The sequence below is a fragment of the Megalops cyprinoides genome, chromosome 10 (assembly GCF_013368585.1).
Source record: "Megalops cyprinoides isolate fMegCyp1 chromosome 10, fMegCyp1.pri, whole genome shotgun sequence".
Classification (NCBI taxonomy): Eukaryota; Metazoa; Chordata; class Actinopteri; order Elopiformes; family Megalopidae; genus Megalops; species Megalops cyprinoides.
In genome coordinates this window covers 7783805-7807180 of record NC_050592.1, presented here as the reverse complement: position 1 = coordinate 7807180, position 23376 = coordinate 7783805, and the positions used below count along the sequence as shown (strand labels likewise).

General features: G+C 50.6%; 1 protein-coding gene across 1 annotated transcript in view; it reads left to right on the top strand.

Moving 5' to 3' along the window:
- The window catches only part of megf8 (multiple EGF-like-domains 8), a 31670-nt gene that overhangs the window by 1371 nt on the left and 6923 nt on the right, over positions 1 to 23376 (top strand). The window contains exons 2-37 of the mRNA XM_036538108.1: positions 681 to 925; positions 1699 to 1862; positions 2205 to 2414; positions 2832 to 3012; positions 3808 to 3896; positions 4490 to 4703; positions 4999 to 5179; positions 5567 to 5712; positions 6169 to 6279; positions 6651 to 6802; positions 8026 to 8127; positions 8235 to 8382; positions 8578 to 8741; positions 9102 to 9305; positions 9573 to 9776; positions 10357 to 10602; positions 10870 to 10988; positions 11074 to 11205; positions 11509 to 11622; positions 11900 to 11983; positions 12394 to 12642; positions 13332 to 13516; positions 13958 to 14171; positions 14852 to 15092; positions 15353 to 15485; positions 16108 to 16358; positions 16879 to 16989; positions 17351 to 17469; positions 17701 to 17926; positions 18041 to 18212; positions 18345 to 18508; positions 19133 to 19268; positions 20146 to 20377; positions 21037 to 21163; positions 21714 to 21924; positions 22775 to 22989. Of these exons, the coding sequence (XP_036394001.1) occupies positions 754 to 925; positions 1699 to 1862; positions 2205 to 2414; positions 2832 to 3012; positions 3808 to 3896; positions 4490 to 4703; positions 4999 to 5179; positions 5567 to 5712; positions 6169 to 6279; positions 6651 to 6802; positions 8026 to 8127; positions 8235 to 8382; positions 8578 to 8741; positions 9102 to 9305; positions 9573 to 9776; positions 10357 to 10602; positions 10870 to 10988; positions 11074 to 11205; positions 11509 to 11622; positions 11900 to 11983; positions 12394 to 12642; positions 13332 to 13516; positions 13958 to 14171; positions 14852 to 15092; positions 15353 to 15485; positions 16108 to 16358; positions 16879 to 16989; positions 17351 to 17469; positions 17701 to 17926; positions 18041 to 18212; positions 18345 to 18508; positions 19133 to 19268; positions 20146 to 20377; positions 21037 to 21163; positions 21714 to 21924; positions 22775 to 22989 (6123 nt within the window). The 5' untranslated portion in view covers positions 681 to 753. The remainder of the gene's footprint in view (positions 1 to 680; positions 926 to 1698; positions 1863 to 2204; positions 2415 to 2831; positions 3013 to 3807; positions 3897 to 4489; positions 4704 to 4998; positions 5180 to 5566; positions 5713 to 6168; positions 6280 to 6650; positions 6803 to 8025; positions 8128 to 8234; positions 8383 to 8577; positions 8742 to 9101; positions 9306 to 9572; positions 9777 to 10356; positions 10603 to 10869; positions 10989 to 11073; positions 11206 to 11508; positions 11623 to 11899; positions 11984 to 12393; positions 12643 to 13331; positions 13517 to 13957; positions 14172 to 14851; positions 15093 to 15352; positions 15486 to 16107; positions 16359 to 16878; positions 16990 to 17350; positions 17470 to 17700; positions 17927 to 18040; positions 18213 to 18344; positions 18509 to 19132; positions 19269 to 20145; positions 20378 to 21036; positions 21164 to 21713; positions 21925 to 22774; positions 22990 to 23376) is intronic.

Below are 23376 nucleotides of genomic sequence, written 5' to 3'. Positions count from 1 at the left end.
AAAAGAAAAGCCAAATATACTCTAAAATTTGAAAACATTGTCCTTCTGTGGAACATAAGAGCAGACCGCAGTTTAAACTGCTGGGTCGGGCTTGGACTAAATCAGCTAGGCTTGTCTGTGTATATACAAGGTAGGCTAAGATCAGTTCACTTAGCTAGCCTGTCAGTGGACTGAATTAGTTCAAAAACTGATTTAGTCCCAGTCCAAGTGATTTCGCTGAAAAATTAAGTCCTGTCTTCAATTTTTCAGAAGAATATTAAATTATTATGTTGTATTATTATGTTATGTGTGTCTTGAAATGAGCCTAATAAGGCATAAAGCAAGATTGTCCCTCAAGTTCCTGCTTCCCTGGCACAGCTGGAGACAATATAGGTTAGAAGATGCATCATATTGAAACGGAAAACAAAGTGTCATTGTGCCAGAGGCAGTTTGCATAGTTGGGTAACTAGTGTGTGTGCTAACATGACTCTGACAGTTTGATAGGTGTCATCAGTTGTCATTAGTCAAGTAGTATGGAATCTCTCTAAATCATTACTTTGACCAGCAGCCAAAGGAGTAACCGACAAGAATTTTCCTGTCTCGTGTCTTTCGCTCACTTCAGTGTTATTCTGTGACATTGTTCACTAATGACTGTTCAACAGGAACCAGGGCCGATATGTCTGTTTTCCCTTGTCTCTAAGGTGTCTGGCTTGTGAGTCAGTCCAGTGAGTGTCGTCTCCTCCCCCTCTCCTGCCTTCCCTGGCCGAGGGAGAGATGGCGGCCTCCCCTCCCGTCCTGGTGGTGGCGCTGCTGTTGGCCTGGACCGTCGGGAGCTGGGCAGGGGATTGTAAGGGCCACAGGCAGGTGCTGAGGGGCCCCCCAGGATATGTCACAGACGGGCCCGGCAACTACTCCGTCAACGGGAACTGCGAGTGGCTTATCAAGGGTGAGGTGTTGAGAAACCCTGCTTTGAGGTGTGGTGAACACGGGACGCTCCCCTTGGCGGACTGTCACTGCCCAACCATCATTACATTACATTACATTTTGGCATTTAGCAGGCGCTCTTTCCCAGAGCAGCTTATATAGGTAACATTTTTTAACATGTTAACTCTTCATACAGCTGGATATTTACTGAGGCTGTTCTGGGTTATGTACCTTGCCCAAGGGTACAACAGCGGTGCCCCAGTGGGGAATCGAACCATCAGCCTTTCGGTTACGAGTCCTGCTTAGTACCACTATGCTACACTGCTGTCCATCAGAGAGCTATTATTTTATTGTATTGCAAGTTGTCGGGGGTTAGCTTTTTCTTTTGAAATGTGCAATAGGGCAATAGGGGCAGAAGTGTGGCGTAGCTGTTAAGCAGCAGGGCTTGCAACTGAAAGGATGCTGGTTCGATTCCCCACTGGGGCACTGCTGCTGTACCCTTGGGCAAGGTACTTAACCCACTTAACCTCAGTAAATATTCAGCTGTATAAATGGCTAACATGTAAGGTTGTGACCTATGTAAATCACTCGGGATGACAGCGTCTGCTAAATGACAGTAATGTAATGTGCAGAGGCCGCAGCAGTTATGGGCAAGGGAGGGCATCTGCAAAGCAAACCTAAATGTAAATGTCTGTTGTGTACCTCAGTGGCTGATAGGCACTGAACTGCAGAAATCCTCCTTCATCCCACAGGTTGGCTAATCTCTTCATCTCTCTCTCTCACGTTGTCTCTCAGCCCCTAGCAGCAGCTACAGTATCGTTCTGAACTTCACTTTCATGGAGACGGAATGCACATACGACTACCTGTTTGTCTATGATGGAGACTCCTACGACAGCCCCCTGCTGGCCAGTCTGACTGGCACGACCTTGCCACAGCCCATAGAGGCCAAGTCAGGCAAGGTAATGGCACAGCGGCACAGCCGTGGACACCAGCACCCGGAGAGTCACACTGCGACAGGCTCAGCTAAAGCCTGCTTAGATATTTCATATTGCACATCTGCACTACACAATAATGATTCAAGAACTTGAATCAAGAATGATTGTGTAGATCCACAGAAGTGTGTGCTCACCCTTAAAATGGTACAGGAATGGATCCTTGCTGACTAGTGTCTGAAAAGAGGGGTGTCGTTGCTCTGATTTTCTGTAAAACAGTGTAGCTTCCTGTGTGTTGTAAAGAGAGTTAAGTTCAAAGGAGGGCCCCTGTTTCTTTCCTCCCACGCTTAATTCCTCCATCTTCCCTAGATGCTGCTCCATCTCTTCAGCGACGCCAACTACAACCTGCTGGGCTTCAACGCCACCTACACGTTCTCTGTGTGCCCGGGAGACTGCGGGGGTCATGGCCGCTGTGACACGGCCTCAGCCCGCTGCCTGTGTCACCTGGGCTGGGGGGGGCCGGACTGCACCACCCCGCTCTGTTCCCAGGCCTGCGCCCTGCATGGCGCCTGTGACGCGGTGAGGAACGAGAGCGTGTGACGCTGATCCTGACCTGAGGATCCAGCCAGTGAACAGCGGATTTATTCAGTGTTGTGCTAGTTCTTGTTGTTTTACCCACTGTGTGGTCAGACACATTCTTATCCGTTGATGCTGAACACAGTCCAGTGTTGGCTTGAAGCAAATGATAGCTCTATAGAGATGGCCTCAGTTGAATTTACACATTGAGAATGATAGTAAATTTTGTCACAGCTGGAATGGGTTAATGTACTGAAGGTGGCTGTTTTCTGAAGGTGACGTGTGCCTTGGAATGGGTTAATGTACTGAAGGTGGCTGTTTTCTGAAGGTGACGTGTGCCCTGGAATGGGTTAATGTACTGAAGGTGGCTGTTTTCTGAAGGTGACGTGTGCCCTGATGGTGCTGTTCTTTTCTCCTCAGAAAGGGGAGCGTTGTCTCTGCAGCTCTGGCTTCGTGGGGCGGAGTTGCCAGCTTGGTCTCCGTGACGACAGTGGGGCAGGGCAGTGGTGGGAGGTGAGCGGGGGCGATGCGCAGATGCCCCCCCGCACTGCTGCTGCTGGGGTGTACCTCCCCTCCGCTGGAGCAATGTACCTGTTCGGAGGTGAGAAGGGGGTTCTTCTCGTCTTCTCTTGACTGCTGCTGGCCAGTGGCCTTACCGTAATGTTCATTAGTTTCTGACTTCATATGGATGAGTACACTGGTGTTCTTGGTCCTTTGTTGCTGCCATGGCAAAAAAATGGAACTCAGTTTGTCTGTGGGTGTGTGCACCTGTGTGCTTGCCTGTATGTGCATGCATGCATTCGTATCTCTGTTTTAAATATTTTCTGTTTTCGTTGAACAGGTCACTGTTTTTACTTGATAACTGGCCAGATGTCTGAAACTTATAGAATTTAAGGGCTGTAGTACGGTGTAATGCCCAGAGCACTGGAGTGGGTTTGAATCCAAGAGAGGCATTGTTTTGCATAAAGGTGTAGGACCTCTCTTGTTCTAGTGGAGGTCCTTGTTAAAACATACTATATGTGTGAACAAATACACATTTAAGAACATGTGTGAAGAATAGGTTGTAAAATTGTTTAGTTTTTAAAAAGCTGTGAAATGATCTGGTTGTGGGTGTTATCTTGATATGTTTAATATGTTTTATGGAATGAAAATGTAGTGCAGTGTTGCATAGTGGTATGGAGCAGGGCTCGTAACCAAAAGTTTGCTGGTTCAACTCCCGCAAGGGCACTGCTTTTGTAACCTTAGGCAAGGTACCTAGCCCTAACATTGCCTCAGTAACTATATAGCTGTATAAGTGGATAAAACCTAACCTAACCTATGTAAATGTAACCTGTATGTAAGTTGCTGTGGAGAAGAGCATCCACTAAATGACAGTAATGTCTGTCTTGTGTCTCAGGGTTTGATCTGAACAAAGCTCTCGGGGACCTGGTGAAGTACAACTTCTCAACCAACCAGTGGGAGCAGAGATCACATGCATTCAGTCCGGTGAGGCTTCACAGCTGTGTGTCAAATCCAGCTCTCTGTCTGCTGTGTGTCAAATCCAGCTCTCTGCACATCTCTCATTGTGCTGTAGTGCTGTCCCTTTTCATTCAGTATAAACGAATTGACCTCCATTGGAGAATATGGTTAACATCTTTACAATGAACACCACAGTGAATAATAAGAAAGATAAGAAAAAAGATAAGAAAACCTGTTGCATACTGTTTCATTTTATTTTTGCTCAAGCAAAATTGGAAGGCCAGAACAGCAAGGAAGTCTGTGATTTTATTGCAGTGATGAGACTGATCATCACTTCTCTTTTACAGCTAAAGTTTGTTTTTTCACCTAAATAACAATTTAATTATTTAACAATAATTAACAGTGAAGTCTGTAAAATAGATGAGTTATGAAATTGTCATGACATGCTAACTGAAGAAGTTTTGTTAAATGTTTTTTTGTTTGTTTTATTGTGGTTTTGGTTAGACAGTGAATGTTTTTTTTTATTGTTCTTTGTTTAAAAAGTCAGTTAAATGAGCAGTTGTTGTGACGTCAGTCTCTCATTCTCTTTCTCTCTCTGTTGCTCTCGTGTTGTCTCTCAGGCGGCTCGTCACTCTCACACGGCCATGGAGTGGCAGGGGACCATGGTAATCTTTGGGGGAGAGCTGGCTGACGGCTCTCTGGCCAGTGACGTCTGGATGTACCGCCCCCTGGAGGACAGCTGGCAGCAGCTCGGCCAGTCCGACTCACTCGGAGCACCAAGGCTGGCCAATCATGCAGCTGCCATCGTGGACAATTACCTTTATGTGTTTGGGGGTAAATATGTTGGAGTTTTTTTCTTTTCATTGCGCTCAGGTATGTTGGAAGGGAAAGGGTTATAGTAATCCAGGGGGCAGCAGTGTAGTGTAGTGGTAAGGGGCAGGGCTGGTTCAATTCCATGCTGGGGCACTGCTGCTATGCCCTTGGGCAAGGTACTTAACCTGCAATTGCTTCAGTAAATGTCCAGTTGCATAAACAGTTGAAATTGTAAGACACTCTGCATAAGAGTGTCTGCTAAATGACAATAATGCAGCGTAATGTAATCCTGAACCCCTGTGTGTGTTTCCTGCAGGACGTACAGAGGAGGACATGTTTTCTTCGTCTCTGTATCGATTTCGATTGAGGGAGCCTCTGTGGGAGCTGGTCCGGCCCTCTGGGGGGAAACCGCCTGCTACAGCGGGACACTCCATGGTCTTTCACGCCCCGTCCCGAACACTGCTGGTCTACGGGGGGCACAGACCCACCACTGCCAGGTAAGGCTGTAGTGACCCTGGCGCTGACAAAATGGAGGCTGTGCCGCAGCGTGTGTGCGTGTGTGCGTGTGTGCGTGAGTGTGTGTGTGTTTTTTAGAGCTGGTGTTAAGTCGCTGGTAGACTGTGTTTTATAGGGGAGCAGATCGCAAAGCCTTTACCAGGAGAAGTACCCCATATCTTTTGTTAATACCCGGTGAATATGCGAGATTTATAGTAAAATATTCTCTCAATGGGTTGGGTCTCCCCAAAAGGAAGAGTCAAGACCCCCTCTCCCCCCGTACACCGAAAAGACTTGCTTAAGAGAGATGATTTGTCATGGTGTGGGAAAGTGGGCGTGTGCTGCGGTGCGATTGGTCGGCCAGTCAGTCCCGCCCTCCCTCTCCTCAGGTTCAGCGTGCGCGTGAACTCAACCGACGCGTTCCACGTGGATCGCCGCTTCTGGACCTCCTTCCGGTCCCGCTTCCCCGCCAGCGGCCCCCGAGAGAGGGCCTTCCACTCCGCCACCATCATCGGCAACTACATGGTGGTGTATGGTGAGTGGCGCAGTTCGCGGGGCATGTGTAATCTAGTGACTGTGGTGGAAGTGTGTGTACTTGGTTTCCCTTAGTGTCTAGGGTGTTTAGTCAAGTTGCACATGTTAATTTACGGAAGTGCTTGATCAGTGTTATGTTCACACTCACTGAGTGTGTTTAGCCTGGTCTGACACTGTTGCTCATTCAGCTTGAATGGATACGCTTCTGTTCTTTTGTATCTTAAGTCACTCTGGATTAGAGCGTCTGCTAAATGAATGTAATGTAATGTAATATGTCTTGGGGTTAGGCTGGGTCAGCCAAGAGGAGTGTGATGCCCAAGTGATTTTATTTCTGCTTTTTTTAATCTCATCACCCCCTCTTCTACGATCTTATTTTGTTCCTTCTCGCCTCTTCCTTCCTGCCAACACCTCTCTCTCCATTTATCTCTCTCTCTTTCTCTCTCTCTCACACACACAGGAGGCAATGTTCACATCCACTACCAGGAGGAGAAGTGCTACGACGAGGAGATCTTCTTCTACCACCTGGGCTGTCACCAGTGGGTCAGTGCAGGAGAGAGCCTCGTTCACAGTGAGTTGAAGTACTGACCCCGTGAACAGAGAGAAAGAACAGATAGGAATGGGAGAGATGGGGAGAGTCTGAGCACAGAGAGGAAGAGAATAAAGAGTCTAAACTATGACCTTGTTTGCATGAGGGTGAAGAAGGGTCAGAGAGAGATAGATAGAGAGAGTGTCTTCCTTTGACATGGATGGCAAGAAAGATGCACTGCTATAGTGAAGTCGGCTTTGTTGTTCTGTACTGGTAGTACTGAGAACAGACAGGTTCTTGGACTGACTGGCTTAGTTTAGTGGAGGTACAGACTGCAGAACTCCTGTGTTGTGTAGATGTTAGCCTGTGCATTGGGTGTTTTTGACGCGGTTGCCTTTTCGTCTCTACCTCAGGAGGGGAAACTGTGAGAGGACGCTACTCCCATGTTGCCGCGGTGATGGAGGGGCGCGTGCTGCTGGTTGCTGGGGGTTACAGTGGGGTTGCCCGGGGAGACCTGGTTGCTTACAAGGTTCCGCTGTTTGTCAGCAGTGACCCAGGAGACAGGGTAAGTGAGAGGGAGGGAGTGGATACGAAAGGGAAGTCGGAGAGAGACAGGTGGAAGAAAGGGAAGACGATCAGACCTTGGAAGGGACGGGAGAGAGTGCAGAGTGTACCATGCAGAAATGGGGAAATCACATTGAGGAGAAAAAGGATGTAGTGTTTTCATGGAGATGTATTACAGAATAAAGTGTGCATTTACAGGTTTAAATGTTGTGTGGATATATTGGCTGCTGTGTAGTGTGTGTATTGTGTAGAGCATTGTGTGTATTAAGTGTGTGTGACCTGCTGTGCATTGAGTGGTATTAAGTGAGTGTGTCTGCTTATGGTGTGTAACTGTGACGTTGAGTTAAAAGATACAGTGCGTTATGATGTTGTGTATCAGTGACAGTGTTAAAGGATACTATTTGTTGTGGTGTGTAACTGATTTTTGCGAGGCACAGTGTGTTATGATTGTGTTTACCTGTGACATTGTGTTAAAGGATACAGTATGTTACAGTGTGTTATGCTGGTGTGTAAGTGTGATTTTTACAGGATACAGTGTGTTATGCTGCTGTGTAAGTGTGATTTTTACAGGATGCAGTGTGTTATGCTGGTGTGTAAGTGTGATTTTTACAGGATGCAGTGTGTTATGCTGGTGTGTAACTGTGATCTTGTTACAGGATGCAGTGTGTTATGTTGGTGTGTGACTGTGATCTTGTTACAGGATGCAGTGTGTTATGCTGGTGTGTAACTGTGATCTTGTTACAGGATGCAGTGTGTTATGTTGGTGTGTGACTGTGATCTTGTTGCAGGATACAGTGTGTTATGCTGGTGTGTAAGTGTGATTTTTACAGGATGCAGTGTGTTATGCTGGTGTGTAAGTGTGATTTTTACAGGATGCAGTGTGTTATGCTGGTGTGTAACTGTGATCTTGTTACAGGATGCAGTGTGTTATGTTGGTGTGTGACTGTGATCTTGTTACAGGATGCAGTGTGTTATGCTGGTGTGTAACTGTGATCTTGTTACAGGATGCAGTGTGTTATGTTGGTGTGTGACTGTGATCTTGTTGCAGGATGCAGTGTGTTATGCTGGTGTGTAACTGTGATCTTGTTACAGGATGCAGTGTGTTATGCTGGTGTGTAACTGTGATCTTGTTACAGGATGCAGTGTGTTATGTTGGTGTGTGACTGTGATCTTGTTGCAGGATGCAGTGTGTTATGCTGGTGTGTAACTGTGATCTTGTTACAGGATGCAGTGTGTGCGGAGGCTCCGGATGAGAGCTGGTGCCTGAAGAACCCAGAATGCAGCTGGTGTGAGGGACGGTGTCGGGAATATCAGCCTCTCAACCCGGTAGTTCCTCCTGCCTCTTACCTTTGGTTTCCTGTCTAATTTATCATGACAGCTCATGACACAGTATGTAGCTTTTTCTTTGACTGAAGTCCCTGCTCTCTCCTCAGTGTGGCAGCACTGGGTGTCTTGGCCTGGCCAGGTTCCTGTCAGACTGCCAGTCCTGTCTGGTGTTCAGCGGGGTGCCGGGCTCTCTCCCCCAAGCCCCCGGAGATTTCGGCTGGTGTGTGCAGAACGAGTCCTGCTTACCTGTGTCAGGTGAGACATAGAGAGTAGAGGGGAGGTGTACACAAAAGCAAAAGGTAATATTGGGTGAAAAGACAATAGCCAGCACGTAGTATGAAGGAAGTAAGTTTTTCCATCGCAGAATTATTGCCACTTCTGTGTGGGTTTCGGGAAATGAATGTCAGTAATGAGAAGCTCTCCCCTCTGCCTTCCCCCGTGTCCCGTCAGAGCGGAGTGCGTGCCGTGTGGACCAGATCTCAGGGGCGTACGGCTGGTGGGGGGAGCGCACCCGTTTCCTCAACTCCCTCCACTCCTGTCGCACTGAGAACTATGTCCCGGGACTGCACCTGCTCACCTTCCAGCACCCCCGCAACGACTCTCAGCCCGACAAGGTACAGCGCCACCGCGCCTACACCCTCCGCCTTCTCTTCTTTCTCTCCGCCGCAGTGTGTACAGGTGCCAGTCCCTCTTCTGTCCACCTGTCGCTCTTCTGTCGTAGCTCTTTGACATCCTCTCTCTGCCCGTTTCTCCCTCTGTCCTCAGTTCTGAGGTGAGGTGTGTCTGCGTGCTTTCTTTTCCAGTTTCTGTCTTACTCTGTCTCTGTCTCTCTGAGTCTGGGGGTTTTTATTTTGAAGAGGACAGAGGATGTAATTTTCTCTGGTTTTCATGCAAAGTGTGCCCTCCCTCTCCCGCCCGTGGGAAGAACACGGGTGCCCCTCTCCTCACACTTTTTCCCGACCCCTGCCCTGCAGGTCTCAATCCTGAGGAGCACGTCCATCACACTCAACCCCTCCACGGAGATGGATGTCACCCTGCAGTTTCGGGGCTTTATCCACCCCCTGTGGGGTGCCCCTCCGCCCGCACCGCCCCCACAGGAGACTGTCTCCATGTGGGCCCGAATTCAGAGGCTCCACTTCACCGCCCGTATGGCCGCCGGGCCCAACTCCCTGCAGCTGGTGAGAGAGTGATGCAAATAAGGGAACACAGCCAGACACAAAGACACAGACAGACAGACAGGCACAAACAGACAGACAGACAGACGGACAGGCACAAACAGACAGGCAGCCAGGTACAAATAGGCTCATAAACTGACCAACAAAGAGGTCAACGAACAGACCAACAAACACACAGCCAGACACGGACAGAGTCAGTCAGCCTAGACAATGACTGAAGCATTTAAACCAGCACGCTATGAAGCTTTTTTTTCCTCTGCCCCGCCCCAGTCGGAGGTGGTGGGCCGCTGGGCAGCTCAGCAGGAGAAGGAAAGCCGTCTCCTGGCCCGCCCGGGCGGGGGTCGCCTCTTCCAGAACCTGACCCGCGGGAACCGCTACCTGGTGGAGGCGGAAGGCTATCTGAATAACTCTGGCTCGGGGCACACCAGCGAGATGGCCCTCACCTGGAACAGGACCGCCCTGCCTGGGGGAAGCGTGAGTGTTCTCCCAACCACATCGGCTGTGCCGTAGGACAGTTGACCCCACTCCGTTTCTGTATGGAAGCTGGTGATAAGGAACGTTAACAGCCTTACATTGGTGATGATGTCACCTGCTATGTAAAATTGTAAACTGGCGGTAGATTCCAGGCTTGAATGGTGTTATGCTCACATTCACTGGTCTGGGAGCGTTGTTAGCCTGGTCTGGCACTATTGCTCATTCAAACCCAAAAGGATACACTTCTGTTCTTTTGTACTGGAAGTCACTCTAGATAAGAGGGTCTACTAAATGAATGCAGTGTAGTGTCATACCATTGTAGAGGGATTGGTAATAGCTTTATTTTAGGAAGATTGTTGCTTTCAGTGGAGCCTTTGGTAAGGACTGTGCTGCTAGCATCAATAGCTCCCCTCTCTTGCCAGCAGGATGAGAAACAGGGTTACGCAAGGTTTTCCTCTGGCTGGATCATTATGCTGCCCCTTAAATGGGACCCTGTCAGGTTCCAGTGGGGCTGCTCAGCTGTGCTGGGCTCCCGTCGCCCTGCTGGGTGTCCTGACCACTCTCCACTTCCCCTCTACAGGAGATCTCCTTCCTGTTTCTGGAGCCCTATCGCTCGGGCTCCTGCTCCGGGTACCGCTCCTGCCTGGCCTGCCTGTCTGACCAGTCCTGCGGCTGGTGCCCCCCCCAGAACCGCTGCCTGACCCGCGGCAGCCCCACCCTGGAGCCCTGCCACGAGGCCCAGGGCGAGGAAGAGCGCCACCTGCTGCTGGCCCCGCAGCACTGCACCCTCTGTGAGGACTACAGGGACTGCACTGCCTGCACGCAGGTAACCACGGAGACGCCGCTGAGTTTGAGGCATCGCCTCAGTCTGCGTGGCAGAAGAGGAGGGTAGTTTTTCAGCTGCATTGCTTAGTAAATTAGTAACTTTCATAACAGCTTGTAGGTCTTTGCAGCAGCTGTTTGATCTGTGGCTTAGCATGTAAGCCTTCTGCTTAGCTAGCGTGTTAGTGTGTGTCTGGGTTGGACAATCTGGGGTTTATCTTAGCGCATTATAGACTCTTAGAGGCTCACCCATCTGAACCCTCTACTGCAGGACCCGTACTGTGAATGGCAAATAAGCTCCAGCAAAAAGGGAGACTACCAATGCAGCCGACGGGGGAGGCTGGACGGGTCCATCCGCAGCCCAGAGGGGTGTCCCAAAGTCTGCAATCAGTGAGTTGCCAGCCGTGTGCCTTTCTGTGCCCCTGAGAGAGAACCGTAGCGGATCGCGTAACAATGTGTGCCCGGCTCCTTGCAGGAGAAAGACGTGCGGGGAGTGTCTGTCCAACTCCAGCCAGTGTGCATGGTGCGAGTCCGCTCAGGCCTGCTTCTACTTCGCCGCCTACCTCACCAAGTACCCGTACGGCGAGTGCCGAGACTGGTACGACAGGTAAATAAATACCCGCCAAAGAGGACGCCCCGTCCCATCCGTTCTCTCCCACGCCCCGAGTTTCAGCTATGGCGCTGAAACAGCTGTGTCCGCCTGCTGAAATCATGGAAACCTGTGATTCAGTTTGATTTAATTAGCCTGAATCAGATTAATTTATTTTTGCGTTCAGCCCTTTGCCAGAGCTGCACATTATCTCCGTGTTGATTATTTATTCATGCGATGTCTCTCCCTCTCTCTCTCTCTCTCGCTCTCTCTCTCTCCTTCCCTCTCTTTCGCGTGTTCTCCCCCCCCCCCGTTCCGTAGTGTTCACTCGGTACCGCAGTGTAAGCAGTGTTCAGCGCTGTCCTCCTGCACAGACTGCCTGCAGACCTTCCAGTGTGGCTGGTGTGGGGACTACAACAACCCCACCATCGGCAGGTGAGAGCCTCACGCGCTTACATAAGCCCGGTAGCATTCGCTGACAGCAGTTCTCACTGCTTCACACACCCATACTAAGAATAATGCAGCACTCCCTACAGATGCTGACATACTGTCATTTTCAACAGATCAGAGTTTTATAATTTCACTCGTGTCTGTGTAACGTCTGTACCTCTTCTCTCCTCCCTCTCTTATACATTCTCTGACTTCACCATTTGCTCTCTACCCTCTCCCCCCGCCCTTCCCCTTTTCTGCCCCTCCCTCTCCTCCTCCCCAGGTGTTTGCGAGGGGACTGGGCGGGGCTGAGAGACTCCGCCTTCTCTAACTGCAGCATGGCTGTGGCTGAAGTCCGAGCCTCCAGGTACACCTGCTGTGCCCCAAGGCCTCTTTCTTGTATTTCACGCAACAAGTATTCTGACACTGCAGGTTATGGGCAGGTTTGGTGTCTTAAAATGAAGAGTTATAAGTACACCACATGTTACGCAGTTTAGGTAGTTGTTAGGGCTTGAATAGTGTTATGCTCACACTCACTGGTCTGGGAATGTTGTTAGCCTGGGCTAACACTGTTGCTCAAAAAATTGAATGGATACATGTATATTCTGTTGTGCTGGAAGTCGTTCTGGATAAGAGCGTGTGCTAAGTGCATGTAATGTAGACGTAATGTAGTTAATTGGTTTGGTGCAGATGGTTCCGTAGCAGCATGGATGGTGTCTTTTATTATGAGTTACGCTGACTCCCCTCTTCCTCCCTCGCCCCTCCTCTCCCTCCCAGCCCGGAGCCACAGACCTCCTCCCCTCCACGCGTGACGGAGATGGAGCTGGAGCCGGAGCACCTGGAGGGCGTGGTGGAGGGCGAGAGGGAGGCGGTGTGGTCCTACCCGTCCTGCCCCGACGTGGAGGAGTGCCGGCTGGGCCTGCACAGCTGCCACCCCTACGCCACCTGCGTCAACACGCCCACGTCGTACGAGTGCCACTGCGAGAGGGGCTACACCGGCGATGGCGTGCTGCACTGCAACCAGACGTGAGTGTCCCGCGCCGAGGAGCAGGGGTGCGGAGTTCACATCTTAAAAAGCCCAAATAGCTGGGCCTTGCGAGCGAGTCGTAAAAGGCAGCAGCGTGGCATAGTGGAGCTGGACTCGTAACCCAAAGGTTGCTGGTTCGATTCCCCACTGGGGCACTGCTGCTGTACCTCTGGGTAAGGTACTTAACCTGCGATTGCCTCAGTAGATATCCAGCTGTATAAACAGATAACATGTAAAAACTAACTTGTGTATGTTACTCTGGATACGAGACAGTGATGTAATGTAAAGGGGCAAAGTGCTACTAAAAGGATTGGACTTTCATAACCATATGAAGACCATTTGTAGGCCAGGTGTCTGTAGGATTTTGAAGTACAGCTAAATTTTGATAATGTCAGTTTAAATTTAAATAGTAATTGTGTAAAATTGAGTGTAGCATTGGTAGTATTAGCCAAAATGAGAAGAAAACAAGGAGTGTGTGTAGCCTCACAATTATGGAAGTCTAAATGAATCAGAAAGATTTAGTTCAAGAGGTGAACAAATGAAAGCATACCCTGGGGAGCAGGAGTTTTCTGTGGTCTCCTAGCATAATGCCATAAAACCTGAAGTGCTTTGGTGTCAGTTTGGGTTGGTGATGTTTCTGTTATGTCTCTCCTCTCCTCTCCCTCTCTCCCCCGCCTCCCCACCCCAGCTGTTACAATGAGTGCAGAGAGGGGCGGTGCAGCGGGAGCCCACGGTTCGAGTGCGAGTGTGCGCTGGGCTGGACATCAGACCCCTCCACCCTGGTCCTGAGCGGGGTGGAGTGTGACGTGGACTGCGGCTGCAATTTCCACAGCACCTGCGTGACCGCGCCCGGGCTGTGTGACCGCTGCCAGGGTGAGAGAACGAACGGTCCCATCTGACTCTGTCACTTCCTGCGTCCCTGCCTCACGGTGACCACGGCACGGTCCTCTCGGGCAGCACTGTGTGCTGACCGTGTGCTGACCGTGTGCTGACCGTGTGCTGACCGTGTGCTGACCGCGTGCTGACCGTGTGCCTCGGTGCGGAAGAGCAGGGATGTGTCTCTGTGTGTGTGTGTTTGGCTTCCACCTTATCTGTTTGTTTCTTTTTCAAAGTCTATCATTCATTCATTCTCCAGAGATTGTGTGCAGTTCTTTGGAACTCAAACTGAGGCTTGCAATCTGCATTTCCATTGAAGAATATAGTTTATTAATACATTATGCTGTACTAGCCTTCAGTCTCTCTGTCAGTTGGCATACACGGTGGTCCCTGTATTAACCCCCCCCTCTCTCCCCCCCCCCCCCCCCCCCCCACAAGACTGGACGACCGGACCGCAGTGTGAGCAGTGCCGGCCGGGCAGTTTCGGCTCAGCGATCGCGGGGGGCGGGGGGTGTCTGCCCTGCCAGTGCAACGGTCATGGAGACCCCCTGCAGGGGTACTGCCACAACCAGACGGGCCTGTGCTACTGCACCCACCACACGCAGGGCCCGCACTGCGACACCTGTCTGCCCGGTTACTACGGCGACCCCAGGTCAGTACGGCCACCTGTCTGCTGGCCTCTCCAGCAGGGAACTCGAGGGCAGATAAGAGTTTTTGTGTTCCTGTGGAGATTGATGTTCTTCACAGTACCAGTCAAAAGTTTGGACACATCTACTCATAGAAGGGTTTTTCTTTACTGTTATTATTTTCCACATGTTAGCGTAGTAGTAAAGACAGAAACGGAATTACGAAGTAACCAAAAACATGTTAAATCAAAATTATCTTATATTTTAGGTTCTTAAAAGTAATTGAAAAATATATTTTTTTAATTGAAAAGAAAGAAATTCATACATAGGCATCAATGTCAATATCTGTCTAAGAAGCAAATTTGAAGTCTTTAAGCAGAAGTGTTTTAGGTCATAATGCCTTTGAATGTATGTCATCATCTTAGTTATGTCCAAACTTTTGACTGATACTGTAAGTCTTGCATGTTTATCTGGGTGGACAGACATGTGGACACTTACATTTTTTTACTGAAACAAAGACATTACTGTATGTGTGTGTTTGTGGTACAATATATAGTGTATATAATTATGTATAAAATAGATAAATGTTTTCTATGTGTTATACTTTGTATGTTAAATACATGAAACTAGTGTACTCCACTGTGTGTGCCTCTCATCACCCAGCTCACTGCGCTTATTTACCTCCCCCCTCTGTGCCCCTCGACAGGAACAACGGCACCTGCTTCCGGCAGTGTCAGGGGCGCTCGGTGCTCCTGTCCTCGTCCTCGTCCCCGCCCGTGCCCCTCTCCTCCTCGCTGGGCTGGCGCGGGGGCGCGGGGGGTCAGGGCGGCCTGTCCCACTGCCTGTGGGTGCTGTCTGTGTCCGAGGACCTGTCTCCGTGTCTGCCCGAACAGCTGTGTCCCTCCGTGGCTCTGACGCTGCACCCGGACTCCTACACGCAGTGCACTGTGAGTAGCGCTCTTTAATCATTACCCTCTCTGTGGTGCATTACATGTACGTTGCATAAGTTAACTTGCGGTAGGGCTTGAACAATGTTATGCTCACACTCACTGGTCTGGGAGTGTTGTTAGCCTGGTCTGACACTGTTGCTCATTCAGCTTGAATGGATACATTTATGCTCTATTGTGCTGCAAGTCATCCTCAATAAGAGTGTCTGCTAAATGAATGTAATGTAAGATAATGTAAATGTTACACCTCTCTCTCACAGAGCTCCTATGTGTACATCTTTGACGGCCTGCCACGATTCCTCGACAACGGTGTGGTGCACTCGGACCACAACCTAATTGGTGCATTCTGTGGGACGACTCGGACTCAGCCGATTACAGTGGAGGCTACATCGGGTAATCTGCTTTCTCTCATCGCCCCGCCTTTACCTTGCTTACATTAGTGGTTAAACACTCTATACTCTGCAGTTTCAGGTACAGGGATGTCAAATGTACCCATGGGGGCATGACCTGGCTAATTGCACTACACTCACAACACTGCATGCTTTTAAATACTACACAGAAAAAACAAAATTGCAATTGAAGTATGTTAAGTAGTTGTAAGGTGTAGCTGGAAGATCAGCAGTCTCAACGGCAGTTATCCTGAGATATCCTTGTATACTGAATTACTTGCTGTTTATTTTATGTGTAGTATCTCAATGTGTTTTGGGTTCTGTGATCTCGTGACTGTCATGTACGGTAGTGTGTGTACTCGACTGCCTTTAGTTTCTCGGCTGTCCAGTCAGGTTGCACAATTTAACTTGTGGTAGGCTTGAATGGTGTTATGCTCACACACTCACTGGTCTGGAAGTGTTGTTAGCCTGGTCTTACACTGTTGCTCGTGTAGCTTGAATGGATGCACTTATGTTCTTTTGTGCTGGAAGTCGCTCTGGATAAGAGCGTCTGCTAAATGCATGCAATGTAATGGAATATAATCCCTACTCGTCATTAACCCTTCACTTGCCGTTCCCCCCTGTAGGAGTGATCTCCGTGTACTTCGAGGCCAACGTCTCCTCGGGTCTGCCCCAGGGCTTCAACGCCTCCTTCTGGGTGCGCCGCTGCCAGGAGGGGGCAGCAGAGAGCGAGGACGGGGCGGCCCCCTGCCAGGGCAAGGCGCAGTGCCAGGGGGGCCTGTGCCAGTGTCCCCACGGATTCGGCGGCCCGCACTGCGACAAGGCTTTGTGTCCCGGGGAGTGTGGAGCCTCAGAGGGGCGGGGGACGTGTGACATGGTGAGCAGGGGAGGGTCCACTTCATTCGGGGGCATGATACTGGTGTGTGTGTGTGTGTGTGTGTGTGTGTGTGTGTGTGTGTGTGTGTGTGTGTGCATGTATTACTGTGTATTTATGGTGATGATATTATGCAGCAGGCTAGGGTTACATTTATTATGATAATCAGTTGATGATTGACCGTTGATAATTCATTTATTATGGTTATTGATGGTGTTGTGTTGCAGACTCTGGCTGTGTGTATTGATGCTAATGGTGTGTTGCAGATTCTGGGTGTGTGTATTGTGTGTTGATGGTGTTGTGTTGCAGACTCTGGCTGTGTGTATTGTGTGTTGATGGTGTTGTGTTGCAGACTCTGGCTGTGTGTAATGTATATTGATGGTGTTGTGTTGCAGACTTTGGCTGTGTGCAATGTGTATTGATGGTGTTGTGTTGCAGACTTTGGCTGTGTGTTTTGATGGTGATGGTGGTGTGTTGCAGACCCTGGGTGTGTGTAATGTATATTGATGGTGGTGTGTTGCAGACTCTGGGTGTGTGTCTGTGCTCAGAGGGGTGGGCTGGCTCAGACTGCTCTTCCCCAGTGGACTCCAGCAGCCTGGTGTGGGAGACGCTGCTGGACACTCAGCTGACTGCGGTAAGAACCGGCCAAATGCTAAAGCACACCACACACCACTGGCTAGGGTGAAGTCCGTCACCTGTTTTGGGGTGTCCTGATTGAGAGTGAGGAACTTTCAGCCTTATTTTTCCATTTGTTGCTGTCACATTATATCCACACAGTCACATCACGTCTATTACTTAAAATGTTTTAAGATGTCAAACTAAGCACACAGTTACATGCGTAACTTCAACTTAATAAGCATGATTCTGATGTGATTTGCTCTTTTTTTGTCTGCATGTATGTTCAGTTGATGGGCTGGAGACCAGGAGTTTCTCAGATGTGTGCCACTGGATTAACCCCCCATTCCCCATTCCTCTGTTCCCAATCTCCCTCTCAGAACCAGGCTCACAGATTCCTCCACAGGATGGGTCATTCCCTGGTCTCGGGCCCCCAGGGAACACTCTGGATGTACGGAGGCCTGTCTCTCTCAGAGGGAATCCTGGGAAACGTCTACAGGTCTGAACCACCACTCGAGCACTCACAATAATGGTTGTTGCAGAAGGATCATCACTGGGATAAGTTGAGTTGAAACACAAAGATTGAATTGTTCAGCTATGTTATGCAGGTTTCTCCTTAGTATTCCTCTCTCTGGAGTTATATGCATAATTATGTGTCTCCAAAGCAGTGTAGGTACTTGTTATGGCATACTGTTGTGATCATGATTTGCGCTGTGTTTCTTTGTATCAGGTACTCCGTGTCAGAGCGGCGCTGGACTCAGATGCTCACCAGCTCAGTGGATGAAGGCTCCGCCCCGAGTCCCCGCTATCACCACGCCTCTGCCCTTCTGGCCAATCACGAGCCTCAGTCCGGAGCCCACAACATCATGCTGGTGGTGGGCGGGGTCACACACAGTGGCGTCGCTATGGATACCTGGAGCCTCAACCTCAGCAGCCTGGTGTGGAAAGAGTACAATGTAAGAGAGGGACTATGGCGTGTTTACGGTCGTCTTTCTGCCTGTGTGTGAGACTCTCCAGGTCAGTGTACCAGACTTATACATGCTTTCTCTCCCTGTCCCCTTTCCTTTCAGAGCTCAGTGCTGCCCCCGGTGGCCGGACACACCCTCACCGTGCGCCGCGGCCTCTCGGTGCTCCTGATCGGAGGGTACTCCCCAGAAAACGGCTTCAACCACCACCTCCTCGAGTTCAACCTGGACTGGGGCAACTGGACTGTGGCCCCCCACACTGGAACGCCCCCTACAGGTAAGGTGCTGACATTACAGCCCCGCGCCTGTCTCTGACTCGCATTGTGAAGTCTGGTGAGGCCCTGTGCAGTAAATCGGGCCACGCCCTGTTGTAAGTGACCGTCCCTGATGCGTGTCGTCGGTGCCGCAGGCCTGTACGGACACTCCGCGGTGTACCACGAGCAGACGGACGCGGTGTACGTGTTCGGCGGCTACCGCTTCCATGTGGAGTCTGTGGAGCCATCCGGGGAGCTGTACAGCCTCTACTACCCCAACCTCACCTGGTCCCTGCTGGTCCCGTCTCAGGGGAACAAGGTACAGGCACGGAGAGGCCAGGCCTCATTGCTGATACACACGGTGCTGTGGCTCCTCACTGACAGACCATTTCTCTTTCCCTCTCTTGCACTCTTTCTCCCCCTGTCTTTTGCTCTCTCTCTCTGTCTCACACTGTCTTTCTGTGTCTTGCTCTCTCTTGCTCTTTCTGGCTCTCCCTCTCTCCTCTTTCTCTGTCTCTCTCCTCTTTCTCTGTCTCTCACTCTTCCCCTTGCACTCTCACTCCCTTTCTTTTTCTTCTTCCTCTTGTCTTTTTCTTTTCTCTCTGGCTCTCTCTTTTTCACCCCCTCTCTCTGCCTCTCTCTCTCTCTCTTTCTCTCTTTCGTGCTCTCTCCGTCTGTTGAGCCGCCTCCCTCTCGCACTCACTCTTTCTCACTTTTTTCTCTGTCCCTCTGCCTTGCTTTCTCTCACACTGTCTCTCTGTCTCTGGCTCTCTCACTCTCCCCCTCACACTCTTGCCCCCCCCCGCCCCCCCCCCACGCTCACCCCCCCTTTCTCCCCCTCTCACGCTCGCTCTCCCTCCCTCTCTCCCCCCCCCCCCCCCCATTCTCCCCCTGGTACACTCACTCTCGCTCTCGCTCTCCCCCCCACCCCCCACCCCCTCAGCCCCTGTCACGTTTCTTCCATGCGGCCGCCCTGCTGAGGGACACCATGGTGATCGTGGGGGGCAGGACAGGCGAAGAGGACTACAGCAACACGGTGTCCCTGTATCAGATCAACTGCAACACATGGATACAGCCAGGTGACTGTCGCAGAGCAGAGCGTTAGCAAACAGCGTTCACCAAAGCAGTTTTAATCAGTAACAAGATCCGTTCAGCCAGGTAATGCGCTGATTGGAATTGATTTTGAGAAATCAGTTGGAAAAAGAAGTTGTTGAAAGTGAGCCCCAGGGAAAGTCTTAGCTGGACAGCAATGCTCACAACAAGGCAGCCCTCCAAGACACTTCTTTTTGGAAGTAACACAGTAACAGCAGATGAAGGTATATTCCAGTCTTTAGTGAGTTGAGGTGAATCAGTAACAATCCCCAAATATGCTCCTCACTAAGGGATTTTGGGGGAGGGGTATTTAGAGTGATGGCCTCACGTTGGTCCTTCACAGGTGGTGTAAACCATTGTCACTTTGACCTCCTGAATCAGTCAACAGGAAAAAAGAGTCACACACATTATTATACTCACAATTAGCTCACTGCAATATACTTTGTTATTATTAAACATTTCAAGCAGCTCCGGGTGGATATAGAAAAGGGTATTTTTTAGATGTCTTGTAGGAAAGGCCCCCTGATCAGGCTGTGCTCTGGTAGAGGTGACCGTGCTGTTGCTGACAGGTGTGATTTAAAGGTGTGTTCCAGGGGGGCCTCCTTTTCCAGCTCTTTGTTCTCACGGGCCCTGGAATGATTACCTGCTGAAACAGTGCTGTGTTACATGCAGTGATTACTCACTGGGGGGTTTAAAGGTGTAAGGGGCAGCTTTGGAACGTGCCATCAGCACAGCTGGTCTTGGTTTCCTTGGTACATCCAACGTAGCACTTTCCCTGGGTTTCACTGTGTCGTGAAGCCTGCCCCATGTCAGACACCGGCACACACAGGCAGGCAGTAACATGCTCTGTTTTCCCCCTCCTAGCCTCCTCGGTGGGAGAGCCGGTGAACAGGTCGGTGTCTCTGGCCATGGCGGGCTGGGGGGGCCGGCTCTACCTGTCGGGGGGGTTCAACGGGGTGACGCTGGGGCGCCTGCTCACCCTCACCCTGCCCTCTGACCCCTGCGCCCTGCTGCCCACGCCGGGGGCCTGCAACAGCACCACGGGCAGCTGTGTGTGGTGCAGGGGGACCTGCGCCTCCTCGGACACAGCGGAGAGGTACAGAGCCCCGGCGTCCTCAGCCTCCACACCACACGTCATACTCAGGCGGGTGGATGGGTTAGGTGGCAGTAGCAGAGTGGTTAAGGAGCTGGACTCGTGAGCAAAAGGTTACCTTTGGGCAAAGTACATAACACTGAATTGCCTTAGTAAATATCCAGCTGTATAAATGGATAACATTGTTTTTAAAAAAAAAAAACTGTAACCGACGTAAGTTGCTCTGGATAAGAGCTTCTGCTTATTGCCAGTAATAGATGGGTGGATGGATCGATGGCTGAATGGATGAATGAATGGATGAATGAATGCTCTAACGTGATCTGCATGAATAACAGCCAGCCTATATCTGTTTGTGAGCTCTCCTAATTGCAAACTGTTATTCTGCATATGCCCAGCACACGTGATGCAAATGTAGTATGTGGCATTTACATGAAAAAATGGCCTCCTTTGACAGTCTTAAGGATCATGGGGATCGTGGTAAACCATGACGTGATGTTTATAATGTTGTTCTGTGTTTTAAAGTGACATGCAGGGTGATGATGTTCAGTAGTTTGGGATGGAGCGCTCTGCTTGAGTCAGTCTGATGGTGTGATGGCGCGGATCTCTGACATGGCAGGATGTGCAGCTGGATCTCATGTTGCGTTGTCTCTCTTTTGTCTCAGGCTGGGGTGCGCGATCAGCCAGTCCCCCTGCTCGCCCACCCCGCGCCTCCCGGACCAGTGCCGCCGGCTCAAGACCTGCAGCGAGTGCCTCGCCCGACACCCCAAGACCCTGTCCAACCCCACCCAGGTAACCCGGCTCTCTGGAATCATATCACTAATCATTTTAGAGCACAAAAAACCCTGTCCAGCCCCACTTTGGTGATATATTACCAGTCATCTCTGAACACAACGAAGACCCAGTCCAACCATACTTGGTAGTGCTGGATTTATAGTTCTCTTCTTGGGGTCAGGTTTTCTAGAGCATCATTCTAGGTTTTCAAGAAAGCACATGGTACTTGTCTGCAACAAACATGCAAATAAACAGTCACAGTTGAGATGACCGGAATGCCCATATGCTCACATCACATCAATTAAATGAGTTGGGACTGCTTTCCCAATGTGATACTGCATGTCCACTGAGTAGATATGGTATTCTGCAGATACTCTGTCCCTGTTGGATATGGCATTGTGTCCATTGAGTAGAGTTTGTGTTCTAATGCCCTCTCTTCCCTCTGCACCCCCTCCCTGTCCCTCCCCCTCTCCCTCCACGCCCGCCTCCCTCCCTGTCCCTGTCCCTCCCCCTCCGCGCCCCCCTCCCTGTCCCTCCCCCTCCGCGCCCCCCTCCCTGCCGGCCTCAGTCGGTGCTGCAGTGTAAGTGGTGCACCAACTGCCCGGAGGGCGCCTGCATCAGCAGCTCGGTCAGCTGCACGTCGGAGCACGACTGCCGCATCAACCAGCGCGAGATCTTCCTGTCCAGCAACTGCACGGAGACCAGCTGCGAGGCCTCCGACTGCCCCAAGTGCACGGCGTCCGGGAAGTGCATGTGGACGCGGCAGTTCAAACGCACCGGTGAGCGAGCGCTTAGCCCCGCCCGCGCCTCTGTCGCCAAATCCGCCAAAGCGCCGCTCGGCTCCAGCTCCCAGGAGCAGCGGGAAGCGCGTGTGGAGACAGCGGCTTTTCGGGGGGGGGGCGGTTTCGATTTACATGCCACACATGCTGTATTGTATCACAATACGTGACAGTAATATAACAACCTGGCTGATTGTTATATGCAACCTTCATTCTAAATAAACTGCACTGTTAGTGCTAAATGCTGTTAGCTCAATTCGAAGGCAGTCAAAGGCAGAGAGAGTATAAGTATGTTGAGCATGTTTTAAAACACTGCAACGTTAGTCTAACGGAGTCCCTAGTGTCGTGCACCGTTGTGTCTGAGTGTTATGTCTGATGTATGTTAGTATACTTTGCTTCCCTTGTCAGGTTAGCGCAGTTTAACTTGTGGTAGGATTTGCATGGTGTTATGCTCACACTCACTGGTCTGTGAGTTTTGTTTTTGCCGGGTCTGACACTGCTGCTCATTCAGCTTGAACGGTTGCACTTATGTTCTTTTGTGCTGAAAGTCGCTCTGGTTAAAGCTCCTGCTAAATTAATGTAATGTCATCTAATGTGGGGCAGCAGTGTAGCATAGTGGTTAAGAAGTAGGACTCATAACTGAAAAGTTGCTGGTTGCAGTCCCCTACTGGGAGCCCTGCTGCTGTACCCTTGGGCAAGGTACTTAATATCCAGCTGTATAAATGAATAACATTGTAAAAAAACTGTATAACTGAATCAGAGCATCTACTACACGAATGCAGTGTAACGTAATGTAATGTAATGTAACGTAATGTAATGTAATGTAATGTATGTCCTACGTATCCCCCAGGTGAGACGCGACGTATCCTCAGCGTGAACCCCACCTACGACTGGACGTGCTTCAGCTACGCGCTGCTGAACGTGTCGCCCATGCAGGTGGAGTCGTCCCCCCCGCTGCCCTGCCCGCCGCCCTGCCACCACCTCACCACCTGCGGCCTGTGCCTGGGCTCCCGGGGGTCCGACGGGGGCTGGCAGCACTGCGTGTGGAGTGTGGCCCTGCAGCAGGTACGCGCGGCTCCGTGCGTCTCCCCAGGGGAACGCTGGCACGCTGCATTTCAGATGCTCTGGATTCTCGGCCTGTTTTTGCGAATCACAGTTAACTGTGCAGCTAGCTTGCTGGCTTTTGGATTCTCAGCATGTTTGTGTATGTCGTAGTTAACAGACAATCTGCTCTCCATCCCACTCCACATCGTTCCTTTCTGTCTCACATTGCAGTCTGGGTGGTCTTGACATTATACCTGTCACTCTGTTAGTTTGAGTTAATAAAAAAACGATTTCACTCTCCTTTGCTCCCTCTCCCTCTCTCTCCCTCCCTCCCTCTCTCTCTCTCTTTCTTCCTCCCTCTCTCTCCCCCCGGTCTGTCCCCCCCCCCCCCCCCCCCCCCCCTCTCTC